The following is a 20,020-nucleotide window of genomic DNA, read 5'->3' as shown; positions in this document are numbered from 1 at the left end:
TATGATATCCCAACAAATGGTGACCCAGGCCCTTCTTAAAGGCCTCCAGTAAAAGGAAGCTCTCTGCCTCTGTCCTGTTTTGGGGAGCTCCATTGTTAGGAAATTCTCACTCCTCCATGAAGCAGCATTTGGCACTATTGGTCACTTTCTCCCCTATACACTCCCTCTTCCCAGAGTTCCATGACACAGTTCTCTCCTGGTCCTTCTCCCTGTCCAACCCCTTCTTCTTGGAGTCCTTTGCTGTTCCTCCATCACTGTAATGCCCAAGGTGTGTGCCCAAGGCTTTGTCCTCTTCTCTCCACAGGTGTAGCCACAGCCCTAGTCCATCCTCATTACCTCATACCTGAATGTCTTCTAGCTGGGTTCCTAGCCTTGTATAATTCATCCTCCACTCAACTATAACAACATCAAATTTTTTTTTCTAAATCATAAGGTTTGACCATGTTACTCCCTTAGTCAGTGATTTCTGATAGCTCCCTGTTGCTTCCAGGATCCTAAAAATCCTATTAAAATCCTCATTTGGCATTTGCAACTATAATTAAGTCTATTCCTACTTTTCATAAGGTAATTCTTCTATTTTTCTATCTCCACAAACTGATCCAGCTGCCTGCAGGCTTAAATTCCATTTCTCCTTTCTGTGCCTTCACACTGAGTGAAGCCTCTCAGATATCAAAGCTTTGGTCCCCTGACATCTACCTCTTAGGATTCATGGCTTCCTTCAAGACAGCTCAAATCTACTCTCTACTTCTATGGGAATTGTTGGATGTACAAATACAGGTTGGACCAAGTGGCCTCTGAAGTCCCTTTATGTTAAAATTTTGGGATTATTTTAGGGACAATGGCTTTATTAATGCAGCTTTCTATCCCCTCTCTCATTTCCCCTTCCACTTGAGCTGCTAATGCTTTCCCTTTCATCTCACCTGTGTGTATAGGTGTGTATTGGTATATATATATATATATATATATATATATATATATATATATATATATATATATATGTGTGTGTGTGTGTGTGTGTGTGTGTGTGTGTGTGTGTGTGTGTGTATCCATACAAATATACATATGAATGCTTCATTTTTTGCCCATTGTCTTCCCCCATTAGAAGTAATGTTCCTCGAGAAGAAGAATTTTTTTTATACTTGGCATGCAGTAAGTGTTTTTCCCCCCAAATGTCAGCCCTTCAGTTATTTCTATACAGTTCTGGGAAAACTGACCTTGCCTCACCTGTTCCCTGCATCCCAAGCAAGATTCTGATCTCTTCCTTCTTCCTCTTTTGCCCCTAGAGCCATCCTTTAAAGCTCTCTTTGTTTTCTGACCATTTATCACCAGCTCCTGCCCATTTTGGATTTTGACTTTCCTGACACTGTCTTTACAGAAGCTCAACTTTTTAGCCATTCCTCCTCAGTTACCTTGTTTCCATAGATACCCTTTTAAAGATAAGCTTATCACTGAGTTCCCTGAGCATCTATATCAGTCTGTAAGAGAGCCTTCCTTCTCTGAGTATCTTTCTTCATCTTCCAGGATATTAGCTCCTGAAAAATACTGAGCTCTATTCTTCTTCCATATTATAATGGAATCTGAGTTAGATTAAAGATAGAGCAAATAAAAGAGTGGTTTTTTTTTTCTCCTCCAACTTCTGCTCTTAACTCTAGAATGGTCATGAAGTGACTTCTTATTTAAATTATTATTAATAACATCAAGAAATTACATTTCTTAATTGCTTCTTTTTGGAAATGTTGTATGGATGCTCTTTGTATTTTTAAAACATCACAAATACTTCTCTTTGGTTATTTGGACTTTGTTGGTAATATATAAAAATGCTGAGGATTTATGTGGATTTATTTTGTATCCTGCAACTTTGCTAAAGTCATGAATTATTTCAAATAGATTTTTAGTCAATTCTTTAGGGTTCTCTAAGTATACCATCATATTATCTGCAAAGAGTGATAATTTGGCTTCCTCATTACCTACTCTAATTCCTTTATTTCTTTTTCTTCTCTCATTGCCAAAGTTAACATTTCCAATACAATATTGGATAGTAATGGTGATAATAGGCAACATTTTTTCACTCTTGATTTTATTGGGAATGGTTCTAATTTATCCCCATTATATATGATGCTTGCTGATGGTTTTATATAAATGCCTACTGATCATTTTAAGGAAAACTGCATTTCTCTGATAGGAATGGATGCTGGATTTTGACATTCCTCCAACATTCATCATTATATGTTCCTGTCATCTTAGCCAAACTGACAAGTGGTATCTCAGAGTGGTCTTAATTTGCATTTCTCTGATCAGTAGTGATTTGGAACACTCTTTCATGTGAGTGGATATAGTTTCAATTTCTTCCTCTGAGAATTGTCTGTTCATATCCTTTGACCATTTATCAATTGGAGAATGGTTTGATTTCTTATAAATTAGAGTCAGTTCTCTATATATTTTGGAAATGAGGCCTTTATCAGAACCTTTAACTGTAAAAATATTTTCCCAATTTGTTACTTCCCTTCTAATCTTGTTTGCATTAATTTTGTTTGTACAAAAGTTTTTTTAATTTGATGTAATCAATATCCTCTACTTTATGATCAATGATGATCTCTAGTTCTCCTTTGGTCACAAATTCCTTCCTCCTCCACAAGTCTGAGAGGTAAACTATCCTCTGTTCTTCTAATCTATTTATGATCTCATTCTTTATGCCTAAATCATGGACCCATTTTGATCCTATCTTGGTATATGGTGTTAAGTGTGGATCCATATCTAATTTCTGCCATACTAATTTCCAGTTTTCCCAACAGTTTTTTTCAAATAATGAATTCTTATCCCAAAAGTTGGTATTTGTGGGTTTGTCAAACACTAGATTGCTATAGATGTACCCTATTTTGTCCTGTGTACCTAATCTCTCCCACTGATCTACTAGTCTATTTCTTAGCCAATATATGGTCACTTATACTAATAATTTTCCTAATAGTCATTCCTAATATTGAATACCTGTATTCCTGGTATAAGTCCTACCTAATTATGGTATATTATCCTGGGGATAACTTGCTGTAATCTCTAATGAGTCTAAGTTAACCCTTCACATTTGGTTACCAGTATCCTTGTATACAATTTCACGATTGCTGGACAGCAAGTCCGACCCAGAGACTTTCTAGTCCCAACCCTAAGTAATTCACTGAGTGACAGGGAATCAGCCATTTTCCTTTTTTGAGGGAGTGACATTATCTGTGCCAATTTTCATTCCAATTCTCCATGTCTGCTTTTATCCAAGTCATTGATTAAAAACTGTCAAGCAGCACAGGACCAAATGTAGATCCTTGGGGTGCCATGTTAGCAACTCTCAAGTTCATGTTGAACCATTGGGCCTCAAAAGCCATCAGCTTATGTTTATAGAGGCTTGGGCATTGAAAAGCCCTTTAAATCCATTATCTTAATGGGATTTCACCATGAACAAACAAACAAATAAAATCTAGCTCCTGAGAAGAGTCAGGGCAGGTTTAATGGCTCTGTTTAGGGATAAAAATTCCCCTAGAACAGAATGAGCTACTTTAGTAGGGATAAGTTTTCTGGCTCAGGAGATCTTCCACAGAGAGCTCTTTTTTTGGAAATTTTGTAGATAAGATTTGTACTTCTGGTAGAGGCTGGCCTGGGTGACCTGGGATGGATGACTTATTTCCATACAACCAGTGGTCCAGACTAAGACTCTCAGACCTGAGTGTGCCATGATGTTTTCATTCCCACAGCATCTACTGCCGGGGGTGTGCCAAGCCCATCTGTTGCACCTGCGCTCTCCTGGATAGCAACCACAAGGACCAGTACTGCGCCATCAGCTCCGAGATCCAGCAGCGTCAGGAGGAGCTGATCAAGATCACCAGTGAGCTGAAGACCCAAGAGCAGACCTTCAGTGAAGCGCACGAGAAGATCCAAGAGGCCATCACCCACCTTGAGCAGGTGAAGAAGGAGACCCAGGAGCTGATCCATTCTCAAATCCAGGTCATGGTGGAGAAGATCCAGGCCCAGGAGAAGGAGCTTCTGGAGTCCGTGGAGGGCCAGTACAAGGAGAACCACAAGGATATGGCGGGGAAGCTTAAGCAGCTGAGCAGCATGCTTCAGCGCATCCACAATGGCGAGCTCCTGGTGGAAAAGCTGCGGCAGTACGCCTCGGACCAGGAAGTCCTGGAGATGCACACCTTCATCCGCCAGGCTCTGGAGAACCTCAACAGGGAGAAGCCTATGAACCTCCAGACCGCAGTCAAGGTGCAAGAATTCGGAGACTGCAAGGCTAAACTCCAGACTCTGTTTGCACGAGTTGTTGAGGAGAAAGGTAAAGGTGCCCCCCAGACAAGGAGCGAAGAGAAAGGTAAAGGTGCCCCCCAGATAAGAAGCAAAGAGTAAGGTAAAGGTGCCCCCCAGATAAGGAGCGAAGAGTAAGGTAAAGGTGACCCCAGACAAGGAGCGAAGAACTGGAGATTCTTAGCCAAGGGAAAGGAGACTTGGAAGGGAGTGGGATAAGATGACTGCCAGGGGTCTGAAGGGCTGCTGGGGGAGAGTTACAGTTCCAGGGAGGCTCCTTGGGGATTCCTATGGGAACAGACAAACAAACTACACTTGGAGATGACTTTACCACCCTTTGCTATCTCTCCGAGAGGGACATCAGGCAGACCTGGCAGAGACCAGTCCCTTAAGCCGCCATTGTGAGAGCTCTGATGCTTGGGGAACTGACAGGGTTCCAGGACACCTCCGAGTTAGTGATAAAGGTCACCTTGGGAGCTCTGGGCCTCTTAATAAGCTTGATCTCTTCTTCTCTAGTTTTTGAAGTGACTAATCTTGAGAAAGAGGACAAGAAGGAGGAATCTGCAGAGCCCCCAAAGGTTCCCACGGACGGCAATTCGGTGAGATGGTCCTGAAGATGCGGGGTGGGGAGGGTGCCAGGATGGAGACCTGCCAGTCTTAAACATGAGAATCTCCCTTTGTTTAAAATGAACCCTAAATGCTTTTCTTCCCACATATTTGCCTCTTGGAGGGGAGCGGAAACTGAACGCAGACTGGCCACACTCTGGAGCAGAAAGGAGATGGAAATGAAAAACAAACAAACCTGTGTATCTCACTTCCCTTCTGGTTTCCTCTTTAAGCCAATTATTTTAATGGAGCATTTTTTTTTTTTTATATGAAAGGCACTATGGCAGTATAGAGGGAGAGCTGTCTGTGGAGGGTTCAAGTCTTGCCTCCATTGCTAGCTATATGATCTTGGAAAAATCACTACCTCACTTTCCCTACCTGTCCAGGAGAGATAATAATATCTTACAGGTTTGTTGAAGAGTGCTTTGCAGACCTTATAAGTACTATCTGTTATGGTGATTTGCAAAACTGCAAGTGACTTTCTAAAACAAAAGGAATCGATGTGTCAGAAATCAGGGGGATTAAGGGAGAAGAGATCACAGATTTAGAGCTGAATGCAACAATGGGGGCCTTCAGACTTAGTCCAATACCTGGAACATAGTAGGTGCTAAATAAGTGCTTATTCAGCCAATTAAGATCACAGCAAATAGCAGGACCTGGATTCATACTCAGATCTTCTGAATACAAATAAAACTTTTTTTTTTTTTTAAACATTCCTTCATTAGCTAAAGCAAAGCCTGTCCATGGATGCACTTATAATTGCACAAAAAATTGTGATCTTCTAGCTAAGTTTTCCCTGTCCTCAGAGGTCAGGGGGAGAGCCCTGTATCGGTATCTCCAGCATCTAGTGCAAGCTCTTACATGTTACATGTGCTTAATATGTACTTATGCAATTGGGACGGTGTAGATTGAATTGAATTGGATGGAGAGGAACTGGCTCAACATCATCCATCGCCTGTGAGTCTCTTCTGTGCTCAGTCCTTGCTAAGTCATGCTGGAGGAGGACATGAGGAATTAAAAATGAGCCTGAGCCCACTGGAGCTTGGGAATGCAGGGAAAGGGTCGGGATAGGAAGAAGGGGATTTACAAATTTAGCAAATTAGTCATATTCTGGACAGACTGGGTAGAGTGAAGCACAAATGGAATCCATCGTTAAAATTTTTCTATTGAAGGAAACTGGTAGCCTGCCTCTTGCTTGCAGTAGCCTTTCCCATCCCCTTTAGTTTTAGCTTGTTTAATTACTGTATTTCCTCTCTGACTCAAACACATAGTAATTAAACATTCTGGACCAGCAGTCTCTCTCTGTCTCTGTGTTTCTTTGTCTGTCTCTATTTTACTCTATTTCTCTCTGTTTCTCTCTGTCTCTCTGTCTTTATCTCTCTCTATTTCCTCTCTCTTTCTTTCTCATTCTCTCCGTCTTTCTTCTTTATATATCTGTTTCACACACACACACACACGTATATACACAAGTGGTTTGCAGAGGACAACTTGGGGAAGGGGAGGAGTCCCTTGGTGGAGTAGCAGAGAAAAGGAAAAAAAAAAAAAACATAAAACAAAAAGTCAAGACTCTAGACTTTGATTCTAAAGGCAAAATTAAAGGACTGGAATCACAGAAGCTAAGCCCGGGAGAGATTTGGGACATTGGGACAACAATCTCACCACCTTCTCTCCTTAGGGAGTAGAGCTTGCTCTGATAGCCACAGAATGAATTACAGATTCAGAAAAGGTTAATTGGTCAACATACATTAAGCTCCTGTTGTATGCCACACACTGTGTTAAGCACTGGGATACACAGAAAGGTAAAATTAGTCCCTGCCCTTGAGGAGTTCCAAATCTAATAGGAGAGACAATATTCCCCCCTCCCAAAAAAACAAATAAACAAACAAACAAAAAAAAAACACTAAGTACAAACAAACTATAGTGGAGAGAAGGTGCTAAAATTCAGGGGGATTGGGAAAGGCTTCCTGTGGAAGGGGAGATTTTAGCTGGGACTGGAAGGAGCCAGCCTAGGGGAGGTAAAGCCCAGAAAGTATAATTCTCTCATTTTAACGTGAGGAAGCCACAGGCCCCTAGCTCAGGTCCCTTGGCTAAGTCAGCTGCAGAAGTCAGATTTGTCCCTGGCCCTGACTCCAACTCTGGAACGGCACTGTGCTCCAGAGACAAAATGACAGGGGAAGGAGATCCTCCATAATGTCTCCAGAAGGGAACGTGAGCCAGCAGTTAGAAACAAGGTAGTGCCTCATATTGGATGAGAAAAGACCTGAATTCAAATCCCACTGCAGCCCCTTAATCAGCTGCATAATTAGAGACAGGTCACTTGTTCCACCTCCGAGACCGGTTTTCTCCTGTGTAAGATGGGATCATAAATCTCTGCTGCTGCCTCAGGGTTTGGAGGTGTTTAGAAATGTTATTTTCTGCTGCCCAAAGCTGTCCACTCTCCATTAGTTCACCTGCTTCCCTACAAGATCCAGAGTCCAGGCGAGTCTGTGAACACCATTTCATGTTTATTATCAGCTCTTTTTTCCCCTGATTTTGCAGCAAGATGAGAAGAACTTGCAGAAACAGGGACACGCCTCAGAAAATAAGACTGAAACGGTAACCCTTCCTGCCCATCCCTCTGTAAGAACCTCTTCTGCTTCCTGTTCTCATCTTTGCCCCTCAGGTCCTTGAACCACGTGGTCCCTGGAAGTGGACAGTAGCTGGTTGTGGGACTAGGGCAGGAGGGGGACGTTAAGGTCCGGTTGGGAGCCTGGGAGCGAGAAGAGGAGGAGGAAGGCTTGAGCGTTTCCGGGAGGGGAGATCAGGATGGGACTGTAGCCCCATCTGTTCCCCTTTGCAAAGCCCCCAACTCTGTCTTGAACCCACCCAGCTTGGCCAGGCTGACCGTGTCTCTGGCATGGTCATTAGAGAGAAGCCATTGGGTCTCAGTCTTGGGTGTGGTGTGAGCTTAGCCGCAGAAGGCCAGCCTCTGGTGGGGTAAACCTGTGGCTCACAAGGGCTCCTGTGGCCCTCCCTGAGCGATGAGGGAAGATGCCCATCCTTCGGTCTGGAAAAGGACCATGGTCTCATGGAGGTGATGCCGCGGTGTGTGGCTGAGGGGTCTGGGCGGGGTCTCCCGCCTCACTTTCCCCTCCAAACCCCTCGGGGTCCAGGAGACAGACGTGGATCAGGACCCTGGAGATGCCCCTGGATACAGTGGGAAACCTGGGCCTTTTAAGCTACAGTCTTAACGGGCCTTAGCTGGGGCAAGGAGGCCAGGAGTGTTAATTAAGTGCTAAGCATGTGTCCACCCAGGAGCGGACAGGAGGAGTGTGAGATAGGGGCCGTGCCCTTAGAGAGCGGCTCGCAGCTGGTCTCGAGGGACAAGGCTCACGGAGGTATAAAGCAGAGAGCAGGGTGACAGGGTTAGTGTCTACTAGTTATATATATACATTATTTATTTATTTATCTGTGTAGATTTATATATATATATATATATATATATATATTTATATACATATATATATATTTATATAGTTAATTAGTTAGTTATTGGTGGAGAGATCCCTGAATCTGGGGATGGAAGAAGCCAGGCACATCAGAATGAACAGGATTGGGGGGGAAAGAGAGGGAACAGTAGAAAACCATTTCTGGACCATGGGGAAGGCCCCCCATGCAGGGCCCCCCCTCCCCTTCACCCCTCACCTCATCCCAGCCCTTCCCTGGGCCGTCCGTCGGGCTAGAACTGTGTCCTGTTCCCTTCCAGCAGGGGCAGCAGCAGCAGCTCAGCTCCCAGTCGAGGAAGAGGAAGTTGGTCCACACTAACTTAAAGATAACCGCGCGGAAGATGGTCAAGAGGGAGCTTGGGGACAGCGAAAGGCACAAGATAAATAAGATCTTCAAGCATCCCCAGACCATCTCCTCATGTGCCAACCAGCCCGCCAAGGGAAATGCCGCCCCCAACTCGGGGAACTTGGCCCCGGGCTCCACAGCAGACTCCAATGGCAGTGCCGCCTCCGAGGAAGGAGCCAAGCAAGGTGAGATGGGAGGAAGAAGAGAGGAGGAGGCTTCCGCGGCCAACTCTCTCTTGCAGTGTCCGAGGGCCCATCTGAATCCGGGGACCGCAGGCGCCAAACAGTAATAATAATACTAATGCGTTAATGGAGTACCTTGCATTTGTCAAACACTTCTCTTACTACACTTTGAGGTGGGCACCTAGCCGGGCATGGGGATTCAAATCTTGCCTGTCACAGGTTCTTATTAGTTGTGCAACTCTGGGCAAGACCCTTTGCCTCAGTCTCCTTGTCTATAAAATGGGTGTAATGAGAGCATACGGTACCTCATAGAGTAGTAATGATGATCAATTGAATAATTTTATTTGAATTGAATTAAATAATACTATGAAAGTGCTTTAAAATCTCAGCATGTGATGTAAACCTTAGCTATCATCATTATTATTATTAATTTTCACATACTTACATTTAGCCGAACAAACTGAGCCAAAGAAAGCTTACATCCTTAGCCCCCGTCCCACGGCTGATGAGTGTCATTCGAAGCCCAAGTTTCCTGACTTCCAGTTTCAGGGCTTTCTCCTTTCCACCCTGTTGTCTGTGCCAGGCCACCTGCGCCCTTGTGTCGGGTCCCCCAGGCCGCCTGCCCCCTTGTGTCGGGTCCCCCAGGCCGCCTGCCCCCTTGTGTCGGGAGCCCCCAGGCTAGCTGGATGAGGAGATTCGTGGGGGTATAAGGAAGGACATTACTTACTGATCCATGGGTGAGGGCTGACATGTGGTTCCAAGAGGGAAATGAAAGAGAGAGCGTGCAGGGAGTCAGGAAGGTCCCCCGGGCCGGGCTCCACACTGGTCACTTGGAGGGAAGTTCGGGAGGTCTGAATGCTGGGTACCCCACTCCAGAGCCACAGCCCCCCCGGGTCTGCCCAAGGAGGGGCAGCCTCAGGGCGGGGAGATGAGCAGACACAACTTCCATTCTTAGTCCCCATTGGACCCAGGAGCGGCTGCTGCACTTCCACACTGGGAGAGATAGGGAGGCCCAAGTCTCCAAAAAGAAAAACAAAAAGGAAAGGCTTGCTCCCGCTTCTCGAGGGGAGGAACAGCATCTCAGGAGGGCCTTCTTTTCTTTTTTTAAAATTTAATTTAGTTTTTTTTTTATTTATTATAGCTTTTTATTTACCAGATATATGCATGGATAATTTTTCAGCACTGACAATTGCAAAACCTTTTGCTTCAACTTTTCCCCTCCTTCCCTCCACCCCCTCCCCCAGATGGCAGGTTGACCAATACATGTTCAATATGTTAAAGTATAAATATATATATACATGTCCAAGCAGTTGTTTTGCTGTACAAAAAGAATCAGATTTGAAATTAGCCTGTGAAGGAAATCCAAAATGCAAGTGGACAAAAATAGAGGGATTAGGAATTCTATGTAGTGGTTCATAGCCATCTCCCATAGTTCTTTCCCTGGGTGTAGCTGGTTCAGTTCATTACTGGTCTATTGGAACTGATTTGGTTCATCTCGTTGTTGAAGAGAGCCACGTCCCTCAGAATGCATCCTCACACAGTATCATTGTTGAAGTGTACAATGATCTCCTGGTCCTGCTCATTTCACTCAGCATCAGTTCCTATAAGTCTCTCCAGGCCTTTGTGAAATCCTCCTGCTGGTCGTTTCTTACAGAACAATAATATTTCAGGAGGACCTTCTGAGGGAAGTCTTTGCTAAGCACAGATACTCGGCTTCCCCCGGGAGGAGGTGGTCAGCCCCCCTTTTCTCCCATCCTCTTCCTTAGCTCCAGCTGTCAGATCCAGAATCTGGAGGATGATTCCACCATTTTGTGGATAGTAGAAAGTCCACCCAGGTGGTCTCTTAGGGCCAAAGGTCTCAGACCCACTTCAGCCCACATCTGGAGATTGGTCTTCCTCCAGGAGCCTTCACACATGTGTAGACCCCTGTTCTCCCCTTTCTGAGTCCGTGGCTTGCTCTTTCCTCCTTTCTTTGCCTCCAGGAGAAGCTGGGCTCTTTAGTTCCCAGTGAGATGCCCAACTCTTCAGCCTCTGAGAAAGAAATCATTTGTCCACACTCCTTTTCCTACATCCCGCCCTTTCACTCAGGCCAGGCGGCCTTGCCTTCAGCCCAAAATACGGAAAGACTGAGGTAGCAAGCCCTATAAGGTTATTGCTACTGGCCAAATGAGGGCTGAGAAGAACCTTAACTAAAGGCAAGAACTAAAGGAAAAATGGATTGAAGAGACTAATAGAAGTCACAAAGCTAGGATCCCATGCTCAGTCACCCAAGGATGTGAGGAATGGGAAGGAGTCAGAGAACCCAAAAACTTCAAGCTTGGTTGCCCGGGATCCAGGCAGTCCCACTGACATAAATCCCAGACTCCCAGCAGCCTGTCTTTCAGAATTCTCCAACTTTCATCTCATGTTTCTATTGAGTTTTGCCCTCTAGTCTTTGTGGGGGCACTGGGATCCCCTGGCTCCCCAAGCTGTTCAGCTTGGGGAGTGAGTCAATGTAGTCATTGTGATCTTAGCATGTAATTCATTTGCAAATACAAGTCTTTTCTGGACATGGTGACAGTCCGGCCTACCAAGGATAGCACATAAGACTGGGCCAAGGGAACAGGGATGGGAAGAAAGCGGGAGCAAGAAGTGGCTTTCCTTTACAAAGCTACAATAATAATTGTCCCCTCCCCTCATTGCTGCCCACCAGCTGCCCCCCTTGGATATGACTTCAGCTTTTATCATCACTTACTCTTCTAATCTGGGAACATCCTGGTCAAGAGCTTTGGAATGGCACAAGCCACAGCCTCCGACTGACCTAGACCCCTGTGCTACCATGAGGAGATGAGGAGAACAACCTAGTACCAAGTCCTGGGAGAGCCACAGCTCCCCGCAGGCCAGCCCAGGCCTTCCTGAGGCAGCCCAATTCATGGCTTTCTTAAGATCTGGTTTGATGCAGCATATCCCAAGCTTCTTAGGTAGAGCACTAGATAGAGAGTACCTAATGTAAAGAAATCCTCAGCTGAAATCTTGCCTCAGATGCTGTCTGTGTGATCTTGTACAATGCATTTGGTTTTTTATCTTCTCAGTTTCCTTCTCTGTAAAATGGGTATGATAATAGCACCCACTTCACGGGATTGTTGTGAAGATAAATGAGATAATACACACAATTTGCTAATCTTAAGCCATTATTACTTAGTTCTTTGGCAGACCTCCTAATACATTATGAACCAATCACTTTGGCAGTTTGAGGCAGTCTGGGAGCATTGCAAGAAAATATCCCTGTGATGAGCACCATGTGTGCCCTCCTTCTCTGTGATGGCACACCATAATTCCTAGTTGTCACGGTTACAAATAGCATAGCATCAATCAATCACCTGATGTTAACTGGAGGCCTCTTATTGGTTAGATGCTCAGCGGGAATTTGAAGTCTAAGACTAGTGGCAAAAAGGTCTAATGACCAAGATTCAAAATCAGAAGATGCATCCAAGTGTATTTAGTAGGAACTGTGTGGGGTGCAAAGATCAGGTGATTTGCTATCAGGGAGCTTCTCACTAACAAGGGGAAGGAGAGGATGTGTCCAAAAATGGCCTTCATTTAAAGTAGAAAGTGATATGAGAGAAAAAGGATCAATACTCAGTGCCTTCAGTGCTTTTCTCTATATTGTCTTGCTAATCTTTTCTCCACTATAATCATTAGGATAAGAAATAACTGTGATTTATAGAAAACATAGATCTAAGTGAAAAACTTGTGTATAAGCAAGCTGTGATGTAGTCTCAGGGAAATTCCTGTTTAATTAACTTAGAAGTATAATTAAATAATTATAAAGTGTGTACTTAAATATGAGATCATACTAATCATACTTCTATATTGATCTTCATTTTAAAATGTAGTTGTTTGCCTTGAGCTTCTGATGAAAAAGCATCATTTTTCTTAAGAGCCTCCTTGAATTAAAAAGAATTTGCAAGGGGCAGCTAAGTGGCACAGTGGATAAAGCATAAACCCTTAAGTCAGGAGAACCTGAGTTCAAATCCAGCCTCAGACACTTAACACTTCCTAGCTGTGTGATCCTGGGCAAGTCACTTAGCCCCAATTGCCTCAACCAAAAAAAAAAAAAAAGAATGTACAGCAGGCAGGCTTTTTTTTTTTTTTTTTTAAACCCTGCATGAAGCAAGAAAGCTAAATAACTGAATTGTGTATCTCAGGCTTTTAGACCCATCCTGGGTGGGCTGTAGTCTCCATCTTTGTTTCTCTTGAAAAACTGGATCCCTTGAGAAGTGCAGTGCAAAGTAAATAACTGGGTTTTGGATGGAACAGGTCTGAATCACTGTAACTGGTAAGAGATTTTACCAGTAAACTTGCTTTCCAACTCATAAAAAGGGCCCTGTGGGGAATGGTGGATCCAATCAATGGGTGGCCATTCATGTCTGTGCTTCTTGTCACTCATGTCAGTCTTATAATCAGCATATTTTCTTAGGAAAGTTGCTTTTGGAGGCTAACCCTTGGCCTCTACCCCATTTGAACATCTCCAGATGGACTGTTAATATGTCCAAATCAGGCACTTACATTGTCTTGTTCTTGTAGACCAACTCCCTCATCTAGGGCTACATTTTTTTTTTGTTGCCAAGATTATCCTCCCAGAGAGTGTCCCCAGATTTGCCCAACACTCATCCCATTGTGTTTTCATTGATTTAGATGGAGGAACTCATTTCATACTCTTTTTTTCTTAATAGTATTTTATTTTTCCAAATACATGTATAGTTTTTAACATTCATTTTTATAAGGCTTTGTGTTCCAAGTTTTTCTCTCTCCCTTACCTTCCTCCTTCTCAAGACAGCAAATATATATATATAGGTTAAATATGTACAATCTTTTTAAACATAATTTCATATTTGTCATGTTATATAAGAAAACTGAGACCAAAAGGGGAAAAACTGCGAGAAAGAGAAAAAATAGATAACAAAGGTAAAAACATTATGCTTCAATCCATAGTTTTTCCTCTGGATGCAGATAGCATTTTCTATCCCAAGTCTATTAGAATTTCTGGTAAAGGCTGCCCTTCAGTTTTGTATCACTTATATAAAAGAGTGCCCTCTCTGGAACTATATGCCATGCTTAGCCTGTAATCAATCCAATTCTCAAAAAATTGATAAAATAATTTAAGGGGGAATGGAAAAGGAAAAGCCTTCAGTGCTTCGCTCTGTATTGCCTTGCTAATAATCTTTTATCTACTATAATCATTAGGATAAGAAGTAACTGTGTGATCTGTATTAAGAATATAGTCCCAGTTAAAAAGCTTGTGTGTGATCAAACTATGATGTAGTCTCAGGGAAATTCCTCTGGAAGATGAGTCTTCTTGACTGAGATAAATTAATCTCCTTGGTAAATTGAAAAGATGAGACTAAATGACCTTTTATTAGTTCTCTCCTAGTTCTATTAATCTATACTCTTTTGAGCATACTTTGAGTTTGTGCAGATCATTTAATGTCTTTGAGCCTTCATTTTGTCATCTGTGAAATGGGAGAGTTGGGCTTGATTAACCTCCAACTTGGTTTCCACCCTTTAATTATGACCTAATGAATCTTTTAGACTTTTGTAAAGGTGTTATACCTTGAGTATGGTTTGACCTAGTGAAAATATGGATGAAAGATGCGATCAGCACTGGAAAGGATGCTTAGAGATGGAAGGGGAAAGTGACAAAGAGGTTGCAAGTAAAAGGGAATGTGTCAGTGATGTGTAACAGGAATTCCATAGGGTACCATGGAAGGGGCAAACAGAATTGGTGTGGGACATGGGAGGTTATTGTGGCAATGATTGAGATGAACAAAAGTGCATTTAGGGCAGGAAGAAGTTTACCCATAGGCAACCCGGGGTTTCCTTTCACTGGGACTGAGTGAAGAAGAGAGTTGTCCCCCATAAGGGATGAGAGCAAGCAGAGTGGTGATGAACCACATCTCTGTTGATAGCTGAGGATCCAGAGTTCTGGCTCTAATTAAGGCCATCTTGATGTCCATCACCTCATTATGTCTCATCCATGGACATGATGAAGGTAGCTACTGATGGATTACTTCATCCATTAATCCCAGACAAGGGTCACAGATTACACAATGTGCCCAGAATCACACAGGGAATAAAAAGTGCCGCCTAGGAAGACTTCCATGGAATAACGTCAAGCAGAAAGAAAGAAAAAGAATGGGAATACACTTATCAAGCCATAAGTGACAAAAATGAAATGGACAGTCAAACAAGGACTGCTGAGGAAAATTAGAAAAGCTGAAAATAATAATTAATGGCATCTTATATGTCTCTCTCTATATATAACTATAAATATATAAAACATATAAACATAAATGTGTTTAAATAAAACTAGTTGCAATTTAAATTTAATTGGTAGAATTTGTGTTTGATGTTATTTATAATAATAAAGTTTTAAAATTTTAAGAGAAAATTACTGGACTTGCCATCAAGAGAGACCTGAGTTTAACTCCAGTTCCAATCATTTAGTGGTTATATGATCTTGATCTAACTCAGTTTCTCATCTATACAATGGGGATATCAGATACCATAAGTTAAAAAGGGAGGCAGAATTCGAAAGCCAAGGAATTGTGATGGAACTTAGAGTGACTGGAAAAAAGACTTGTGTCATATAATTCACTGAAATTTGTTTATATGGAAATAATTGCCAAGTTAGCTTAGTTGGTAGAATTGATGTTTAGTATTGCTTAAAATACATTAAAACTTTTTAAAAATCACTGGATTCATGTCAGGAAAAATTTGGGTTTAGTCTCAGTTTCAACACTTAACAGCGAAGTGATCTTGGCCATATCAACTTTTCTGAACCATCCTCTTTACCTCTCAAACAGGCATAATATTATTTTTGGCACATACCTCGTAGGAGGTTTGTAAACTTGCTGTAGAAATCTGATCTCTTAAATAATGTTTTATGATTTTTAAAAAATGTTACTGTTACTTATATGTGATTTACACCCCCATAAAACTCACCTTCATAGCAAATATAGTCAAGCAAGACAAGTCGGCATATTGACTCTCCTTGAACACTTTTGTCCCACACTGACCCAGCTGTCTACCGCCTCTTTGCCAAGAGGCAAGGGACATGTCATGCTTTAACCACCCAGTTTTCTGAAGTCATGGCTGGACTCTGCCTTGATCACAGTTCCAAAAGTCTCTCAGCGTTGTTTTCCATCCCGATGTTGTAGTCATTGTGTAAATTGTTCTGGTCCTGTTTGCTCCACCCTGCCTCAGTTGCCATAATTCTTTGCATCCCTCACAGTTGTTATCGTGGTGCAGTAGTGTTCTGTTGTTGGTCTGTGCCTTTGTTCAGCCATTTCCCATTTACTATCAAGCCCATGCTGTGTCTCCCAGCACACCCTGGGGCTTACTGACTCCCCTTTCCATTTTGTAGATAATCCAATTGTGGTAATCAGCAGCTCTGAAGAGACTGAAGAGAGTCAGGTGAGCCTTTTTTCTTCCTCTCTCCACTTGTTCTGAGACGTTCTCCCCATATTCTTTTTGGAAGAGGACCAGGAGTCACTCCTCTCAGTCTTCCATTAGCCGTAAGCCCCTAAATTCTCCAACATGTCTGAACTCTCATGTCTATGTTCAGAGACTCGGGTGAGAAGATTCCCTGAACATCCGGGCTTATTTTTCAAAGAAGCAGCTGTTTTCCCGAAGGTTTTCCATGGCCTTAGTACCTGGGAACTCTCTGGGGCATGGGAGAGATAGGAAGAGGGGGGAGGGGAACTCTTTTGGTGATGAGGTTTTTGTGAGTTGGAGGCTGTCTATAGTAAATACCTGTAATACAGCAAGGGGGTTGTGAATAGGGTCATGTACCTTGTGTCTGTGTAAAAGAGCTGGTCCCCTGGTTACAATGAATGGAAAACTGAGGGGTTGCTCATCTATTGGGGAATGGCAGAATTGTGGTACATGCATGTGATGGGATAGTATTATGCTATCAGAAATGAAAGGGATGGTTTCAGAGGCATCTGGGAGGACCTCTATGAACTGATGCAGAATAAAGTGAGCAGACCCAGGAGAACAATTTATACAAAAACAACAACACTGTAAAAACAATCAGCTGTGAAAGACTAGAGAACTCTGATTAACACAATGACCACCTGTGATTCCAGAGAAACCCTGATGAAGTGCTGCCCATCTCCTGACAGACAGACTGCAGATTGAGACTTTTTTGGGCATAGTCAAAGTGGAAATTGTTTTTTGCTTGACTGCATATTTTGGAAGGGTTTTTTTATCTTTATTTTTATTTCCAATAGTGGGGATAGAGAGTGGAGAAATGGGAGGGAGAGAAATTTTTACCAATTGAAAAAATAAAGAAGCTGGACTGATTTTTGAGAACTGATCCTCCTGGCTCACCCTGGACAGTATTGGGGCCTCGAGTGAGAGTAAGAGGCAGCACTAGGTAGTTTGATGAAAGCTGGAAGCACAGTGACCAGGGAGAACAGATTTACTCTGGGTTAGGAGGAAACTTGTTATGCCATATTTCTATTCGAGCACCAATCAGGACGGGTGAGAAACAAGAGGACTTAGAGCTTGTACGGTGCATGATTTGTGAGTACTTGCAAGGGGAAGTGGGGGGCCACTACGGCAAAGAAATGTTTTGGGGAATGGAAGGATGCTTGGTAATCGGTTCTCTGTAACTTAACTAGGCTGGGCCTCCAATGGCGGACAGTTAGCCTTTCCTAGAATGGTAGAACCTGCCATAACTTGAAGTCCAGGGTTTTAAGTCCATAAGAGAGTCCAGGGTTACCTTGATGCCCCAGTGAAGAGTCAGAGGAGAACCTTAGTAATCTCCAGCACCAGTTAGACAGCCACTAACCCTCTTGCCCTCTGCTTTCATCCTATCCATGTACTTTGTTCTGTCTCTATTCAGGAAGTCGATGAATGAGTTCGTTTTGTTGATACCTTTTGTTTTTATATGACAATCGGCATTTCCTGATAGATCCCTCCCTCCCAACACACAACTCTCCTTCCCGGTAATGGAGAGAAACACTTCGGTAAAAGTATGACACATTCTGCCCCCACAGACCCCTGGAAGGGGGAGCAGGTTCCCCTTCCTGAGCTAGACTCACCATGGTTGTTGTGTTTCAGTCCTCTAGTGATTTCGGGGACAGCAGCGACCCTGAAGATCTCGTGGAATGTTCAGGCGGCACAAGGCCTGCTCCTGGCCATCCTACCGAGAACTTCAGAGAGACCAGCCACGAAAGCCGAGCCCTGGTGTTCTTTGACCTCAAGATTGACAGCAAAAGTGAGTCCTTCATTAATACCCCCTTGCCCCTTCTGCTTCATCTCCAGGGTCCCAAAAGGTGACCACATGGGTATCCTTATGTCATCTCTAAATGGGGAAAGCATCCCCAACCTGCCCTGCGAGGTGGTCAGCCAGTGGACGCTGCCCAAAGGTCCCTAAGTTAATTTGGGTGTGGAGGTCAGAACTAAGGTCCTCGGGGATGGAATCATGATGGATGGATTCCAAATTTCACAAGTCAACACTTGCATAGTTCTGAGGGATTTAAAGCTGGGAGGGACCTCAAGGAATCTGGTCATCTGATCTGATTAATTTCTTTCTGAAAATTGAGATTTATAGACTTCAGCAATTTTCCCAATGTCATGCAGGCAGGAAGTATTCCAGGTATCAGCACCTCTGCCCAAGGGACACTTAAAGATCTTAGGGTCTGGTTCTGATGTCATTTTGGGGAGAACCAGGGAGGGGTAATTCACCCCTTCTCAGTTTCCTTATATGAAAAAATGTGTATTTTTTTTAGCTAAGTGGGAGTTAATACCATGAGGCAAGGCAGGTTCCCCAAAGGTCCGGCCTCAAGAGACATGGAAGAGGAGGAGGAGGATTAGTTCTTCAGCTCAATTCACCTCTTCCTGAAAATAGAACCCTTGAAGGGCCGGCCACTTCCTCATCATCCCAAATTTTCCAAGTGATGCCCAGAAACCTCATTTCTGTGGCTTAAGTCCAGGGTCCTATATAGGAAGTGCCCCTTGAGTGAGATTTTCAAGGAAATTCTAAGAAGTGAGATCCACAGGGCAGCCTTGCAAAGGCATGGAGATAGGAGATTTAAGGTCTAATATGATGCATAAAGAATTCCAAGCAGACCCTTGATAAATACTTCTTGAATTTAACATGCTTTCCAAGTCCTAAACTCTAAAGTAAGCCCCCTGCCCCCTGCTCTGAGTCTGCAAGGAAATAAGCATTCATATAGTACCACTGTATACCAGGCACTTTTTACAAATACTATCTCATTTGATTGGCATCTCCTGGACAGCTGGTAGATGTTATGAGGGTCAAATGAGACAATGTTCATAAAGTGCTTTGCAGACTCTAAACTATCATTGAAATGGTAAATAATATACTGTTATTTTCATTGTTGTTAATATCGTTTCCTCAAGTAGGTAGCCCAGACTGGGAGCAAAGGCAGGTTTGTAATGATGTTCTAGTATAGTTAGAAGAAATCCCTGGGGGACACATCATTAAGTAAAAGATTGCAGAGGAGATGGAGCTCCCCACCTCTCAGGGGGCTGACCATTCAGTGAGAGACAGCTGGTGGTCCAGTGGGTAGAGTCTAAAGTCAGGGACATGAGTTCAGGTCCTGACTGTTTCAGTCACTTACTAGCTGTGTGACTCTGCACAGGTCCCTCAGCCTGTGTCCCCCCTGGTTTCCTCAGCTATAAAATGGGGATAACCATCACAAGCTTATTGTAAGGGTCACCTGATATCATATTTGTTCTTAGCATGTAGGAAAGAAATTGCTTTTTTCTTTCAGTTAACAAACCTTTATTAAGCACCTGCTGTGTGCCGGGCACAGTGCTGACACGGGTTCCCCTGTAATATTACCCAATAAACTTCATCAGAAAGTTTGGTCAGGGCTCGGTTTTGCGGGCACAGGAGAGGCATTGGGAGAGACGCTGGACCTAGGACTGCACTGAACACGCACTGCTGGACAGGGAAGTCCTACCTGCACAGTATAGTCACATGGTAGAACTCTGTGGTCCTACATGGCTGCTGGGAGCACTGAGAGGCGAATGGGTTGCTCAGGATCACATGGCCAGTATGGTGGAGTCAGAACTGGAACCTAGTCAGATTCTGACTC

General features: G+C 43.4%; 1 protein-coding gene across 1 annotated transcript in view; it reads left to right on the top strand.

Moving 5' to 3' along the window:
• Positions 1-20,020, top strand: part of PML (PML nuclear body scaffold) — a 30,819-nt gene that overhangs the window by 9,765 nt on the left and 1,034 nt on the right. Inside the window, 6 exon segments of the mRNA XM_074297022.1 lie at positions 3,738-4,318; positions 4,804-4,886; positions 7,432-7,512; positions 8,639-8,909; positions 16,312-16,361; positions 18,015-18,171. Of these exon segments, the coding sequence (XP_074153123.1) occupies positions 3,738-4,318; positions 4,804-4,886; positions 7,432-7,512; positions 8,639-8,909; positions 16,312-16,361; positions 18,015-18,171 (1,223 nt within the window).

The sequence above is a fragment of the Sminthopsis crassicaudata genome, chromosome 2, assembly GCF_048593235.1.
Source record: "Sminthopsis crassicaudata isolate SCR6 chromosome 2, ASM4859323v1, whole genome shotgun sequence".
Lineage (NCBI taxonomy): Eukaryota > Metazoa > Chordata > Mammalia > Dasyuromorphia > Dasyuridae > Sminthopsis > Sminthopsis crassicaudata.
Note: the sequence above shows the minus strand (reverse complement) of the source record. Positions and strands in the feature narration are given on the sequence as shown.